Source organism: Mesitornis unicolor, unplaced genomic scaffold, assembly GCF_000695765.1.
Source record: "Mesitornis unicolor isolate BGI_N332 unplaced genomic scaffold, ASM69576v1 scaffold8743, whole genome shotgun sequence".
Classification (NCBI taxonomy): Eukaryota; Metazoa; Chordata; class Aves; order Mesitornithiformes; family Mesitornithidae; genus Mesitornis; species Mesitornis unicolor.
In genome coordinates, this window is record NW_010172557.1 from 46242 (window position 1) to 62675 (window position 16434).

At 47.8% G+C, this 16434-nt stretch overlaps 1 protein-coding gene across 2 annotated transcripts in view; it reads left to right on the forward strand.

Annotated features, from left to right (window-relative positions):
- The first annotated feature begins 4650 nt into the window (after positions 1–4650).
- The window catches only part of RXRG (retinoid X receptor, gamma), a 22341-nt gene continuing 10557 nt past the window's right edge, over positions 4651–16434 (forward strand). Inside the window, exons 1-3 of one of the 2 annotated variants that reach the window (XM_010180421.1) lie at positions 10682–10702; positions 12393–12439; positions 15438–15582. In XM_010180421.1, coding sequence (XP_010178723.1) covers positions 10682–10702; positions 12393–12439; positions 15438–15582 — 213 coding nt within the window. Of the gene's footprint in view, positions 4752–10681; positions 10703–12392; positions 12440–15322; positions 15583–16434 lie in introns of those variants that run through there. The other variant, XM_010180419.1, reaches the window with a different exon arrangement.

The window sequence follows — 16434 nt, forward strand, 5'->3', positions numbered from 1 at the left end:
TGGCCCCTGTTGCACCTCACTAGCAGTGCGAAGGAAGACCCAGCTTTAATGCCAGTACGCCATGGCCAGTGGGTTTGCTCTGGGACTCTGTAGCTTTGTAGCAGTATGTAAGGAGGAAGATGCTTGTGCAGATGTAGAGTTATGAGGGCTGCAACCTTTTTTTGTTGCTACCTTTCCTGTTTCTGGGGTAGGGTGGGATAAGATTATTCCACTTTAGACCTTTACATGTTTAGAGTCTGGGTCCAGAGACCAGTATCTCACAAGGCTTGGTGGAGTAGTACTCCAGTCTTTGAGATGCTATTCCAACACACTGCTGAAATATTGGCTGCAGTACAACGGCCTTGGAAAGCTAATTGGGAGGTAAGCGAGTCAGGGACCCCAACACAATGTTAGCATCTCAGCTGGCTTGAATCAGCACTGCTTTGTCAGGAGTCCTGCTCTGTCTGATGCCCCTCAAGGTATGGCTGCTGGATGGCAGTCAGCAGCACTGAGTCCCATCTGGGTGCATCATGGCAATGGTTTTCCTTCCTAAAATAACAGTGGCAGTCATAGTGTCTCCTACTTTTACATAACAAGGTGGGGAGAAATAAAAAGCGTTCAATAACTTGAAACAGTGACTTGTGCTATTTCTGGTAGAAATCGAGGATCTGTCCCTGTATATCCCTGTATATTCCTGTAGTACTACGTAAGAGAGTCTGGGCTGGTTCCTGGAGTCTGTCACAGACTGATTTGGGTACAGGGGCTGGAGCTTCTCCATACCCTAAAACCCATGGTGGTTCCCTAAATGAACTGCCTGACACTTGCTTTGTCTGAGGAAAGGGCCTGCAGGGGTTTCCTTGGAGTTGCTCAGTGTATGCATGTGTTCTGCAGCACTAAGCACTCACTAACCCAGATCTGCTAAAAATCAATAAAGTAATCCACTTACTGCTTGGGACTGTCAGCCTTTTTAAGGAGCTCAGAGCTGTTTTGTCTTCTTTCCTCTCCCCTTTCTTCTAAGCTGGAAGAAAGAAAAGAGAGATGGGGAAGAAGGTGCTGGCAGAGCTGGACTAAAATCAGGCTCTTTGCTCTGGGCAGATCAATAAAAATAATTCCCCACTAAAACTTTATTAGCATGGAATTAAAGCTGCTGAGATTCCATGTGGTCAGTAAGAATTAACAGTACTACTATATCTCAGCACAGTTGGTGCTTAAAACGCAAAGCCGCTTCATTGCTCACACCTCCCTCTCCCAGTGCTGCTGGGGCTGAATTGGCCATGCAGCCAGCTCTGCTCCTGCTCTACCCCATGGCTGCTCGGTGAGGTCACAGCCCTCATCCAGCCTGAGGGCAAGGGACAAGCCAGGCTAAGATGGTAAGCAAGATGCAACTCGAGCAGGAAAGGAAGCAACATTGTTGTTTGAGAGCGGATTTGTCTTGAAACAGTGGCTCAATTCTGAGTGCTGGTGGGCATTTGGGAACTAGGGGTAGGTGGCCCCAGTGTGTCTCTGCAGGGTGATGGACAGATGATGGGAAGAGTCTCTGGGTGGGTGCTGGACAGGCAGGCTTCCTGTCATGCCAGAGCTTTCCCCTGACACTGATTCAGTAAAACATCCCTCTGGCAGGCTGTGCCTGGGGCTGCACGAAGTTTCTCTCTTCTGTGGAAGTCTTGGATCTTATTGAGGGTGCGTGTGAAAATCACTTCTAAAAGTAGCAGGTTGTTCGCTGGGGTTTTTGATTGAAAAATGTTTCTTTCGGTCTTGTCACAGAGGTGAAAAGACTTGCCCTGCTGAGAAATCCAATTTTCTATCTAAAGATTGAAACAACCCACCTTGCAGCTGGCTCTGCAGCACTCTGGGTCTCTGCCTGTGAGACCTTGGGGCATCCCTGCCCCATGCTTGTGTCTTGCCTCCTGCCCGTAACAATGATCCCCAGTGTGGCTGTTAAAGGACAGCACCAGAGGCAATGCCAGCGTTACCCTGAAATAGCAAACTTTGTCTACAGGTTAGAAATCCCTGTGGCTGACAGTGACGTGATGCCACTTGGATTAGTGCAGGGCAGAGGTGGTTTTAGAGGGCTCCATGGGTGCATGGACAGGGGAGCGTGGAGCAGCACCCACTGCAACAGGAGCTGTGCATACAGCTCCCAAACCTGCCTATGGCTGTGAGCACTTGGAGGAGGGTTGGCCCTTGCTGAGGGTGTTGGTGGGGATGTCCTTGTTGTGCTTTGTGGTGGTGGCAGAGGAGGAAGCAAGCTGAGCTGAAAAGGGAGCAGGACAAGACATAGCACCACACAGTTAGATGCTGGTGTGTTATGCTCTTGTGCTGAGCATGAAACCTTCTGGTATCCCTTCCCCAGAGCTCAAAACTTGTGGCCTGTGAGCAGAACATGTAAGTGCGCTGCTTGACTGCCTCTCCTCTGAAACGGTTCTGCAGTGCCATTTATGTTTGTGCAATAAAACAAATGAGATGTGAAAGGTGGCTAGATAGAAAATACGAGAGCAATCTCTTCTGTTTGTATTCCCCTGCAAGACTGCAGTTACTTGTTTTGCCTCAGCAGAACCTGCTCTGAAAACTGATCTTTTTATTGCCTTTTTTTTTTTAAGTGTGTGAGAAAACAGTATGTATATACCTGGACTACAGCTAATGAGCTATGCAGAGTGCTGATACTACTGCCTGCAAGCCTTGTTGCTCCTGACACCAGTCCAGTTATCCATTTTTTCTGCTGCATGGAGATGCACTCCCAAATGTTAGGCTCCCATTCCCAGCTAAACTCCCAAGTCCTGCTACCCATAAAGAGCTATGTGTCCATGTCATGATATCCTCCTGATACTGCACATTACCAGGTCCTTGCACGCAGATGCAGAGCAAAAATGGGAGGAAGCCAAATCACCTTTTAAAAAGAATTTCCCTTGCTTAAGGTCCCTGGCTAGAGAGAAATGGGTATGGCAATGTCTGAGAGCAAAGGAAGAAACGGAGCTAACAAGGGCAACCTTTCCTTCTCTTGCACACATAATACCTCGGGGCTGACAGCACCTCAGCCAGCATCCGCCTAAGCTACGGCTGGATGCTGTGAACAGCTCAGTGCCGGCAGATTGCATGGCTTCTCCTTGTGGCATGCTTAGTGCCAAAGGGCAGCATGGGCTTCCGGGTGACCTGGAGGGGCCATAAGCCAGCAGGCCCTTGAAGGATGTCAAACAACCTAATCGGCTGTTCTTCCCTCTTTCTGTCTGGCTGCTTTTATGGTGCGCTCCCTATCCTGTATGTGAGGGTGGATCATAGTCTCTCTGGGAAGGCAGAGCCCCTTGCTAGCCCCATGTCCACTTTCTTTGCCATGTGGCTGGTGCCGAAGGCAGGGCTGCAACCCACCTCCTCCTCCAACACACATGTAAGCCAGTGCAGACCTTGGTCTCTGCTTGCTTTACAACCTCAGGCAAAATTCCTCTCTCCTCCATTCCTTCAAGGTGACTTCATCAGAGGTCACCCAGAGCAGAAACCAGCAGTAGTAGTGGCCTGTGCTGCAGCCTGCATCCTTGCTTCTCCCTGAAAGTGCAGCAGTTGAGTAGAGGGTTTTTGGGGCAGGGAACTGGGACTGCTTCCTGTCCAGAGTACCGGCCACTGGAGGAGGTAGTGCTGGAGACTGCCTGTGGCTTTGCCCCAGCCTGCAACTGGCTGCTTTTTTCTGTTTATTGCTACCAATTTCCTGCAGTACTTCATTGTTGGGGTGGGTGAGCATTAAATTGAAGTTGTGGATGTACATATGGGACTGTCTGCAAAGCCTACTGCATTCTGTTGCTGTGGCTGTGAACGCTTTACTGACTGTATGTGGCACAGATCGAGCCCCCTGGGCTCTGGCCTGCGTCCACACCTCTTATCATCCCGTACAGCTTTAGAAATTGGCTAATGATGCTTTTTTGGGGGTGGTTTGAGTGGTTTTTGGACCCCTTTGGATGGGGTTGGGGAGGGGAATTGAGCTTCCAGCTCCACTAGCCCCAGGAAGGTTCTGATCCTCCTCAACCATGGCTGCATTTCCTAGGAGTGACCAAAGTCAAGCACCTCAGGAACCATGACTTGATGCCAGGAGTGCAGCCAAGGCAAGGCTTGATTTGGGATGGGAGTGTAGAGCTCCTTGCCCTGCACAGCCATAGCCCCAAACCACTGGGATGGGTGCATGTGTGCTCCTGCCCTGTCTGTCAGCCAGGCACCAGCCCCTCCAGGCAAGCACTGGCCATTTGTGTGTCTGGAAAAGCTCTCCACATGGCTGGGGCTGGTATAACTAATAAACTGCATGAGTCTTCACTGGTGGAAAAGCAAAGCACCCCCCTCCTTCCCCACGATGCTCCTCCCCTAAACAACTTAACGTCCCCCCCGCCTCCTTCCAATTTCTGATCTATACCGGAGCCGTCATGCATTGATCGGCATGTTATCCGGGCGATTATGCTACCCGGACGGTCCGCTGTGAATTCGCCGGGAGCGGAGACAGCTGAGTGCGGGAGCCAGCCCTGAGCGGCACAGAACAAGAGCATGTCTCATCCCGGAGAGCAGCTGCTGCCGGCGTGAGGAGAGGATGAGGCCACGGGAGGAGGCAGCTGCCCCGGCACCCTCCGACAGCCCCTGCTCCTGCAGAGCCATGTCCCGACCTCGGTGGGCTGCGACACGCTCCGGGCAGCTTTGAAGTTAGAGGAGGCAGTTGTGTTTAAAAAGGCAAGAGATGAACTGAAGATTAAACATGTATGGGAATTATCCTCACTTCATTAAGTTTCCTGCGGGCTTTGGCAGTAAGTATTTTACTGGTGTTTGCAATCTGTGCCTTCTGGGTTAGGTGGAGGAACTGATCCCACAGTAGGAGTATGTGGGGTGGGCGGTAAAGGGAATATAAACCCATGTTTAACCTAGCTCGTATGTGGCTGTAACCTATGGTGCCTTGCGCTTATGATTGAAGCTGTCCTGTGATTATCTGTGCCATGAACTTCAGCAGCGCCAAACCAGGCTGCCTGAAATTGAGTCAACCCATGACTGCTCTGAAGTTTAGTGTGTGGCACTTGAGAGATGTGTGTATGTGTCTGTGTGTGAACTGAAGCTATTCATTGAAAGAATAGGATCAAATCAAGTAAGTATTTTTCCAATTGCATTTTATTAAGTTATTGGAAGAAAAAATTACTTTTAAAATGTAAAACAGACCCTAAGAAAATCTAAAGAGGGCTCTTTCCTTGCCAGTGGCTGTCTCCTGTCCTTGTGCCATAGATACCGGGATAACTATGTGAAGCTGTGTCAGATTGTCCAAAGGAGGCTGTGATCTGCAAAGAGCTGTGTCTGTGTGGCTGTGAGCTGCATGCCAGCCGTGAGTGAGCCCTAGTTGCAGAAACCAGAACTGCCCTTAGGAAATTGGCTTTGCAATTACCAGGACTTGCTGATTATTTTCATCTGAAGTTATTCCCCTTGTCCTAACATGGGAGATGTGTCAGGAGAATGGGTTGAGGAGCTTTAGGGCATTCCCCACTTGAGGCAGGGAATGGGCAGGTTGGAGCACTTGGCTGGAATGGGCTGAAAGCACCCATATGTTGGCTGCTGGCAAAATCCTGATGCTGCTCCAGGGAAGTCAAACGTGTATTGTCACTTGTGGACATGCAGAGTCTTAGTACCTCTGGAAAACATCTCAAGTTGTTCCCAGCCCTTCAGGATGGGTAAATGCCTCCAGGACTCACTCTGGAGGCCCCCAGGCTGTATACATCAATCTGTTACGTCTCTGCTAGAGAAGAGGTTTGTGCAGGCATTGGATTGCACATGGGATGTTCCTGTTATGTGTATATTTTTTTTCCTCCTTCTTGCACCAGATGCTCACCTCTGGTAGTTCTCCAATTCCAGAAAAGTCGTTGGTATTGCATCAAGCCATCCCCAAGTTTCACAAGCGCTCGACTTTCTAAAATACCTTTTTAGGTGGTTTCTGCAGAAAAGAGACTTCTTGTTGGAAGAATCTATTACTCACTGATGTTGTTGAGGAACAAGCAAAGACAAGCCAAATTCCCTCTTATTGCTGCAATAAAAGTGAAACAATGGAAGTGTTATTTGTGTTTAATTTGTTGAGTATTACAAATTTACAAGGAGGTGAAAGAGAAGTGACATTCAGACTGATCTCCACAGCAACCAGGCATGGATCCCTGTAGGGACAGGGGTCGCAGCATTCAGCAGAGCCTTTGGGGGATTTCTAGGGGAGGAAATTGGTAGTAGGAGCAGAGGTATTTCTGCTCCACCAATAAAGGCAAAGGGACTATTCTCTAGCACACTGATAGTTCAATATAATGGGATTTTAACTTTCATTTAAAAGTATATTTAACTGGTGTTTTAACCTGCTTCTAACTCGGTTTCAGAAAAACAATTTTCTGCAGGTGAACTGCTGACAGAGATGCAAAAGCATTGGCCATGTTTTGTTTGGTCTACTTTGAAACAGTTGCTCTGGCCTGTCCTATGCTACCTGGACATGATCAGCCTGCAGGTCACCACTCACGTCCATGCTTCTCTCAAAGCTGGAGGACCTCCACAGCCTGGACGCAGCTTGGGGGGCCGGGGGCCTGTGGGTGGTGTGGGGGCTGCGTCTCCCTGAGTTGCTGAGTCTGTGAAGAGGGATTTCTGCCTGTTTGAGAAGGCAGTTACTGCTCCAGCCAGACAACTTTAGGGCCTATGGGCTGTGTGAGAGGACGCTCAAGCTTTGAGGGGGTTGAAACAGGATGGATCACGCAGGCCATTAATGGGGGTGTGCATGGCTGCTTCCCACTGCTTTGGGTTCCTCACCACAAAGCTCACATGGGCAGCCTGCATCTCCAGCGGACCCTTCATATGTTTATGGTCTTTGCTGCTCCAATTCCTTTGAAACAGCTATGAAAATGTTCCTCATCCTGCCTGCACTGGTACCGTGAAGGGGTACATCAGAACAGTGGAGTAGGGCAGTGTCCACACCAGGCTGTCAGCTTTGTTGCATTCACTGCTCTTGCCCATGTGGCTGGAGAGCAGAGTTAAGGTGATGTGGCAGCTGCTGTTCAGCATGTCTAGACCTTGCTGTATTCAGATTCCCTTTAGCTTTGAAACTCTGGGCTTCATTTTAAGCATAACAGCAAGAGAAAGCAAGTAAGTGCTTGCTTCTTTTTTGCACCCAAGTAACTGTTAGATATGCTTTAACTTTATCTGCATCCAGGTTAGAAATAAGGTACACATTTTTGTTAGTGTGTGTAACTGTGATTTTTAATGGCACCACCAAGTTTGAGAATATACATACATGAGCTGGTAATAAGCATGTTGTTTGTGACGAAAAAAGGACAGTCAAACTCTGCAGTGTTACAGATGAGTTTGTGGAGCAGCAGAGAACGTGTTCAGGTGAGTTACCCTTAAGCATCTAAACCAGGAAATTATTTCTAAGGCAGATGGATTTGCCTTCCAGCCTGGACTGCAGGAGCAAGGAAAGGGCTTCAAAATGTGTTTTTTATTCTCTAGAAGGATGCATTTCATCCAGAGCCCAGCTCCCAGGGCAAGGAAGGATGCTGTGCTGGCTGTCTTCTGTCTCTGAGCACTCTCTGGCACAGTTGGTTGGGGACAAGAACTAACTTGGCTCCTCCACAAAGTCTCTTTTATTAGTACTCATGTAACTTGGCCTGTGGCCACACCACCTCCGGCTGCAATCTTGTCAGCTCTCCCAAGCAAAGTGGGGTTAGGCCAGGTCATTTGGGGGATAGGGAGAGTTGCAGAGGAAAACCCAGGCTGTGTCAGGAGTGGGGTTGCTGCCCAGCTGTTTGACACCTTTTTGCCTGTGATTGGCCAAGGTTTTGTGGCCTGTAGGATGCTTTTGCTGTGGATGTCACAGCTTGCCATGTCTATACCTGTAAGTGCTTGTGTGAAGATGGCAGAGGGCTTTTTGACCCAGCAAAGGTGTGAGCAAAATCCAGTGAGCAGGCAACTTCTGCAGCTAGGTAAATGCAGATTTTTAAAATTTTTTTATTTTTTAAAACAATTTTTTTTACAGCAAGGGATACTTACCTTCAATTGCCTGGGGCAACTGCAGACCATGCAGCCAGTGGGATCCTTTCTGATGGGAACCTGTAACCCCTCCGGGAGTTTAAGGACCACTGTGAGAATTTGTGCATGTTTTTGTTATTGTATTTTTTTTTTCCTGTTGGATTCTGTGCTGGGGACTCTGCTGGTCAGGTAAGAAATACGATCAGACAATCATGAAAAACCCTCCAGGCCTCAATTTCAACAACTTTTATTTCTTTGGAGATAAGAAACTTTATCCAACTCTCGTGCATTGCTGTGGTCACCAGGGGGATGTGATATCTTGTTAGGGTGAGTAAATTCAGCTTGCAGTCCTTATTTTAATTACCTGACAGCAGTTGCTAAAGGAGTCTTTTGGTTGGCAAGATCACCATAGTCATGCAGTTAATCTGTAATGCATGGTTCCTGCTAAAGTCATGACAAAACCTGTGTAGCTTCTGTGGATTTTGCTCTTTCCTTCCTTCCTTCCTTCCTTCCTCCCTCCTTAGCCTGGCTTCTTAGAGAAGAGAATATGTGGTTACACTGCAGGTGTGTCTTGTCCAAATGTCCTTGGACATGTTATGTTAAGCTGTTGACCCACTGTCCAATTTCAGTCAAATCACACCAAGACCTCAAGGGAGCATCTGATGCTGAGCCTGCAGCGGGGTGGGTGAAAGTCTTGTGTGCTTCCAGCCTATGGCTTCTTGTGAACTAGGTTTTAGGTGGCCCCTGTTTGCAAGGGCAGCACAGGAGCATTACCTGAGAGGAGAGGGAGCATCTCTTCCTACCACCCGCAGAGCTGAGGGGAACTTTTCCTGCCTGTTGGTCTCCTGCCCTGTGCAGATCCCTGTCACCAAAGCTCCCCTGCTCACGTATGTGCCAGTATACCTCCAAAAATTTTTTGCTCCTCCGTGATGTTAGCTGTCAGGGGTAGGCTGCATTATTTATTGACTCAGAGTTGAGCGGAAAGATGGAAGCACGAAGGTTACTGGACCTTAAAAGCAAGGTGAAAACAATAACCTTTCTGTAGGATATTAGCATGGCAGTCTGTACTGCCCATGAAAATCTGTTTGGACAGTTAAAAATATCACCATAAAGAGAACAGTTTTTCAGTTTAGCTTCCATGTATTAAATAAAAACGACTTCTGCACTCATAGCAGCAAAACTTTGATTCCAGTTAACATGGGTTCCCTGCTACATAACAGCATCCAATTTCAGGAGTGTTTCTCATAGGTATTTTCCCTTGAAGGTTGTCCCCAAGGACGAGCTGCCGACCAAGCTGTACCTCCCATGCATGCCCGTTCTCCTCTGCTGAATTCAGCACTTCTCTGCATGTCTTTTCCCACTTATCGATGCTCTCTGATAAGTGGAGGATGAAGTATCTGCAAAGTTCTGCTAGTCATGTGTCAGACAGGACAACCTGCACCTTTAATTGCTCATGCCAAAGAACTGAACCCTTTCTGTGTGTATCTGAAGCCTCAGAAGCAAAAGCATGTTTTTATTTATTTCAAGAGTTCCATCTTTTGACTCTCTCTGACAATAAAAACAAAACTGAAGGTTGAAAGTATCATAGTCTCTAGACTTGCCAGGGATCTGCAGATCTCAGGAGGTGAGATTGCTTTAGACCTTAACCGAAGACAGATGCCAGTGTTGAACACTGATACCTTTCCTCTCAAGGCTTTGCTATGTGTTGGAGCTGAAGGGGCATTAACCAAAGCAAACTTAAAATCCATGCTGGTTAGATAGATGGTGTATGTAGGGCTTGGATGCTTCTGGTCTCTGTGTGTTCTCATTCCACTTTCTGCTCAAATGTAATTGCTGAGACTGGCATTTCCAGCCATTATTTGGGTGAAAAATCAAGACAGCTTTATTGGTCACAGGCTGGACACTTCTTCCCAATGCCTTTGCTGAGACATTTATGGTTGCTTGTGTGCTCTTGCAGGTTGTATGCATTTCTGTCATGGTTTAGGGCTGGGCTGGCCACTACATCCTGGACAGACGCTCTCTGTTAACCCCTCTCCCCTCCCCAGAAGGGAAAATAGAATAAGGGAGAGACTTACTGGTTGGAAAAGAACACTAACAGATTTAATGAAACAATAATACTAATACTACAGGATAATAATGTAAATAGGAAAATAATGGAATATATACAGATATGTACAAATATATGTAAGACCAGAACAAAATCCTCCCCTCACTCCCTTCGATGATGATTATGTCACCAGAGGCTGTCACCAGTGCCTGCAGAGCAGGGCACTGGAAAAGTCCCAGACTGGACCCAGCAGCAGTGGGAGCAGGATGCAGGAACACACAAATCAAGATCAGAGGCAGACGAACTTGCAAGGTTCTGTTCTGACTTCAGCTATTGCAGGAGAAAAAGAGCAGGAGGGAAGAAGGATTGAGACGGAAGGATGGAGACCCTCGTGATCCCTCAGCTTTATACCAAGTGTGACGTATGTGGGATGGAATACCTAGTTGATCAGTTTTGGGTCTGCGCCTCCCTGTAGGTGCAGATATGGCACCCATGGTGAGACAGTGGCCTTGTGATGATCACTTGTAGAAGTACACACTGTCTGGATAAACATGCTGCTAGTTTCAGCAAGTACAGCTACTTAGAAGAGACTGGGCTGAAAAGTAAAATCACTAAATAGAAAATTAGTTCTATTTAGCTCAAATCAGGACAGTTTCCATGTCTAGTCCAGCTTTACCTGTGAAGTGCTCATAGCACAGAGGTACCCAGGCTGGCTTTATGGAGCTAGCGTTGGTGCTGGGCCACTTCAGCTGTGTTAGCCCAGACCTGGCTGTTTAGCATGGGTGTGGTGGATCTGGAGCTCTGTGCTCTGCAGGTGCATGTGTCAGACAACTATGCATGTGCTCTGATGTAGACAGTATTCATCTGTTCCCAGCTTGTTGAGGCTGTTCATGCAAGTTTTCCACCTCGGAGAAGAATTTTAGGAAGATGGAGATGAAACAGATGGAAGTGAAGTATCAAAACTTTGTGTCCTTGCTTGTCTTCAGTGACTGATGGGTGAAAGTAACACTGTTGCTTATGTCCTCAAGGTCACAGTTTTTAAAATGCAGGGAACAGAGTGGTTCTTAGGGTCTTCCCTCATTATTTTTTTCAAATGTCAGCAGAGTTGTCTATGCTGACATTAGATGTGATCCTTATTCTGAATGCCAAAGCAACAGGACGGACATTGCATCTGTGTACACACTTCCAACCCGCGGCTGCTCTCTGCAGCAAGAGATGTGATGCATTTGCAGAGGCGATTTGAAACAGCAAAGCACTCAGAAGCAAGTTTATTCCTTTTTAAACTTTGCTTTCTACAAAGAGAAGGCTAATGTGTGTGCGTGTCCGTACAAGAGAGCTCATGAAGGGTTGATTGAGGCACTGGGTTCTCTGGCAGTCGCATGTTTGCAGTGGAGACATCAGAAAATCCAAACAAGGCGGGTCCCTCCTGTCCTCTTCCCTGGCTCCTCCAGGAGAAGCATAAATACAATATCAGGTTTCCCTGTACCTCTCTTCAGGAAATGACCTGTCCAAGCATTAATCTGGAGGGGGTGAGATAGGAGAAAGACGTAAACATTTACGGATCAGAAATAAGCTGGTCTTGAATCTGGAGCAGGTGGTTTAAAGCAGTAGCAAGCCCTGATGCTCCTTGCAGGGTCTTAGCCAATGTCCCCCAGCAGACGTGGGGGACCTGTCCAGGCTGGGAGCCACATTTGGTGCTGGCGGGCAGGGGCTGTGCCAGCCGCAGAGCCCTCTCCTCCTGACTCAGGGCTGCCCTCCACTCTGTAGGGCCCTGCTGCAGCTGGCTGAATCCCCGGCACCGCTTGTCATCTTGCATTACCTGACGGACAGACTCCGGGCCTGCTTTGGCCTGTGTAAATGTCACCTGTGCCAAATGCTGCTGGAGAGGCGGAGGTGGCCGGCTGTGGCTGGCACGCAGGACTGTCCAGTGTCTCCCACTTTGTCCCAGAGCTGCTTCCCCACCGTAGAGAAGCTCCTTGCTGGTCCTGCTCTGCTGCCATGCTGATATTTCTGTTCATCCTCCAGATGATGGGAGAAAATACCTCAAGGAAAGCCATGCCATCGCTGTGAGCTCAAGGCCTTTCTGGTTGGTTTCTGTTGGGAGATGCGTGACTGTTTTCAACCCAAATGAATCAGATTTGCAATCACTGCTGTTTACACTGTCCGAGCCAGCCTGGGTCCTTTGGACTGAAACAACTTTGAGGGTACTCAGCTCAGTGAATAAATAGGTAACCCCAGTGCCATGGCTGCCCTTCCTGCACACCTTCTGCCAGCCGTGCCAAGGGTTCCCTGCACAAGCTGATAACCTGGTAGCAGTCACATCTTATATCCCTGTTGGAGCATTGCATCCTGAGAATGAGAAGCTGAGAGGAGCATTTCCCCAGGCATGGGAGGGTGCATTTCTGCTCCCTCAAGGACTGACTTGGCAAACTTATCCTATCCTTCCTTATCCTTTTGACTGGAAGTCAAAGTTTGGACCACCTTGCAGGAGTGCTTTTCTTTGATTATTTTTGTTTCTGCTTTTCTAAATGGGGTTTGCATTACAGTTTATAACAGATGGATAATGTTGTACATTGGTAAAAGGAAAGATAAAATAGATTTTTTTTTTAATTATTTTTTTAACCAATGTGTTTGTCCCAGCCCTGGCAGGACAGTACGGCCAGGCCCCTTGGGAACAAGTTTGTTTATTCTAGTTTGTGCCATCAGGCCCTGGCAGAGCTCAGGTTTACAACCATATGCCCTCCTACAGATTTTTCTTATTTATGTGTCCATCTCTACCAGCAAACGCTCCTTCATGCATTCATACTTCCGCTTTGGTGACTCATTGCTGGGGTACGAGAGGTAGGCACAAGCCCCCCAGATTTCCTGGCTTCAACCTTTGATCCTATTGTGGGGGCTAGGAGATTCCCCTGGCCATAGCCCTTGAACAGTCACCTCTTTGGCATGGCAATGACTTGGGTGAAAGTCTTGCTCTGGGTCCTTATGCAACTTGGAGCCTTCTTAATGAAGAAACTTAGTGTTGACAGTGTTTCTGTAAGGTCTGGTGTAAATGCAAACAGAAAAATACCTTTCCTAGGAGTCTTTTCTTATTAGTTTAAATCTTATGCACAATACATTCAAGATATGTCCTTTTCTGCGTTAATGGAAAAGGATGAAGAATCATTCTTCTTTTTAGCTGTCCTGATGTGATAGATTTCTGCACAATCTCCCTTTCAGTGGCTTATTTTCCAAGCTGAAGAATTCTCAAAGGCAATGTTGTTTATCTAGTTGTTTAAAGAGGCATAAAACCAATTTCTTTCTAAGTCTGTGCTACAGATGCTGGGGAAGACTGCATGCTGTGGTACCAGGCTACTCACAGGTAATGAAAAATGCATTTGCTTTTCTCTAAAGCTGATAATGGCACAAGTCAAGATGCTCCTCGTAACTCCCAGGAAACAACGGAGGTGTCTCTGAGCTGAGTGTTTAGGTAAGGTGGGGGCTGAGCACATCTTCTGGCCACTACTAAAGGCTCTCCTGGCAGCTGTCTCTGGGGTGAAAGGCTTTTGCACTTGGAAGCCATTACAAGGTAGGGATTTTGCTTTCTACTACCAGAGAACAGGCTGCATGTTCTGCGTTGCTGATGGTGGCAGGGGGATGTGGGGTGACTCCAGCAGCAGGAAGGAGCCCTGCGCCCTGGCTCTGTCTCCAGACCGCCTTGCTGCCTCCAAGGCTTCTGCTGTTGTCACTGAGCTGGCTTCCTCTTGCTGCACATTGCTTTCCCACTGGGAAAATTGATCCAAAAAGCCAAAGCAAGAATTGACAAAGACCTTTTCTTCCCCTCCCTCTGCAGCATTAAGTCTGAAGTGGGTTGATAACAGCGGATCGAGTCCTCCTTGACTCTGACAAATGTCTTTAATGTTATTCAACGAGCTGACCTTTTCCTGTCTTTATTGTGCATCTTCCCTTTGAATCAGATTTGATTGTTACTTCAGGTAAAATAACAAACACTGTCACGTAAATAACTTTGCAATAATGTTAAAAGGAGGAAAAAAACAAACAGACAAAACACCAAAGCACTGCCTTACTTGCAAATGCAATGGGAGCAAGCATCCTCTGTGCCAGCCATGGAAAACTAACTGTGTGACCTTCCCACACAACATCTTTGCCTTGCTACTCCAGGGAATGATCTCCTGTGTTGAAAAATCAACAGAGAAACAATGGTTCATTGAAATGTAACCACAGCTAATGCTCACTGGGGTTGGTAAATTCTAGGGGAGGGAGAAAAGGTCATATAAATTCTTAAAACGCAGCTAGACATGTAACCTGTTGGGACTAGTGGGCATTTGGTGGCCAGACACCTACTCAATATTTGAGACTGGTCTTATAGAAGACAGCATTTAGGCCTTGGGTGAGGTGTTCAGTCCCAGAGGCTGCCCTGAAGTGGCAACGATCAAAGTTATATTGCTTTTCTATGGCGTCTCTTCCTCAGCAGGGTTCAGAGGAAGATTGATCTCATGGGGCTGCTCTGAGGCTCAGTTTGGCAATGTGCACTGGAGCTCTTCAGTGGGGAAGGAGGAAACCCTCTTACCTTGCATCTGTGAAGCTGTCTGCCCAGCCACATCTGCAAGGAAAGAGGGTTTCCTTTGCTCTGTCTCATACAAAGTGAGGAATGGTAATGGACAAAATATTTTGTGGCTGCCTTGTGCTGTCATCTGTGTTGCTAGCATGTCATGGACATCTTCTATCCTGTGTTGCTCCAACTCCTCCTGAAGACACTGGCATCAAGTTGTGGGAGTTGGAGGAACACGTGAAATAGCATGGTGGAGAGGTTAAGTGAGTAGGAAGAGGAAGAGGAGCCTGCTGAGCATGATACCCATCACAGGGGGCAAAGGTACTTATAAGACATGGGAAGTATTTAGGGTTTCCAGCCTGGTTGGTGGGGATTTCAGGGTTTCAGAAGTGCGCTGTGCCTGGAGCCAGCTTGGACAAAAGAAATGGGGCCTCAGGGAATAGTTCAGAGAAAACCAACCTGAAGCAGGCAGGCAGCAGTGCCTTCTCCAAGTAAGTCAGCTGAGGCACCGAAGCAATGAAGGAAGATTTGATTATTAAATATTATCTTCATAATATGTTTTGTATGTATATAACTCTATTTTGCGTACCATAACCAATGTTTAGCTCTTTCCATTTGTAGAATAAGCCATGTTTGCTGGTTGGCTTTGAACCTAGGCATCTAAGCTGACACGACCAAGGCTGGGCAGCTGATCACTGTACAGCCAGCCTTGTTCGTAGCGTATTTAATCTTCCTGCTTCTCCCCGTAGATTCCCCGGTTCATGCCAGCTCCACATCTGTGAGCCCGTCATCAAGCCTTCCCACAGGAAATTCGGTGGACGGGCACCACAACTACCTGGAGGCCCCTGCGAACACCTCCCGGGCACTGCCGTCCCCCATGAATGCAATCGGGTCTCCGGTGAATGCGCTGGGCTCACCGTACAGAGTCATCGCGTCCTCCATCGGCTCACACCCTGTCACTCTGTCCACAGCTCCAGGCATGAATTTCGTGACACACGCCAATCCACAGGTAGGCAGATGTGCACACTTGTTGCTACAATTAATGGTGTTCAGACTCGGTAAAGTCCCAAAACTTGAGGGGGTGACTTGTCCCGTGTGTTTTGGCCACTTAAACTGTAAAGAACAATTTCCGCATGTGAATCTTTCTGCATAAATCCCTCAGGCACAGACACAGAGAAGGCACCTGTTTGTATTTCAAGATACCCTGCACAATAAGGGGAGAGAGCTAATTCCCAGGTCTGTTCTCACCATGGGTGCAGTCCAGTTCCCCTCCACTACATCTAGTGCAGTGTGTATAATTACTGTATGTGGAAATAATTGGGATAGCCAAAGGCTGCAGCACGTGAAGCATTCCCCTTCTTCCTGCAAAGGGATATCTGCTTTGTTTCATGATTTGGAAAGGAGACAGACTTTCTAGAGAGAGACAGATGTTAATGCTAAATACCAGTCACATACTCTGTGTTGCCTATAGACTTTGCCTGAAGAAAAATGAAGCGCTCCTGTCCTTACCTTGTCCTGTCCTGTCCTGTTCCTGTCCTGAGCTCAGTCAGGTGCTGAGGTTTCCCCTCCAGATGGGGAGGGGACCCAGGTCTTAGGGTTGGTGCCTCCCCAGAGCCATGGGTGGGCTGGGAGCCTCCTGGGGTGGCTCTGTAGGGCAGGGACGGGGACATGCTGCCTCAAGAGCCTGGCACCACCTCTGGCATGGCTGGGACCAAGGTAGCAGTGTGGAATTTTGATAGTGTGCTGAAATGTTCTGGGAGTCCAAATCTAAGTGGAAATTCTGCCTTTTGTTAACAAGACTTTGTGTTTTGTTAGTGGAACCTGAAGGCAGGGAGTATTCAAGAGCCTCAGGGGTCCTGCT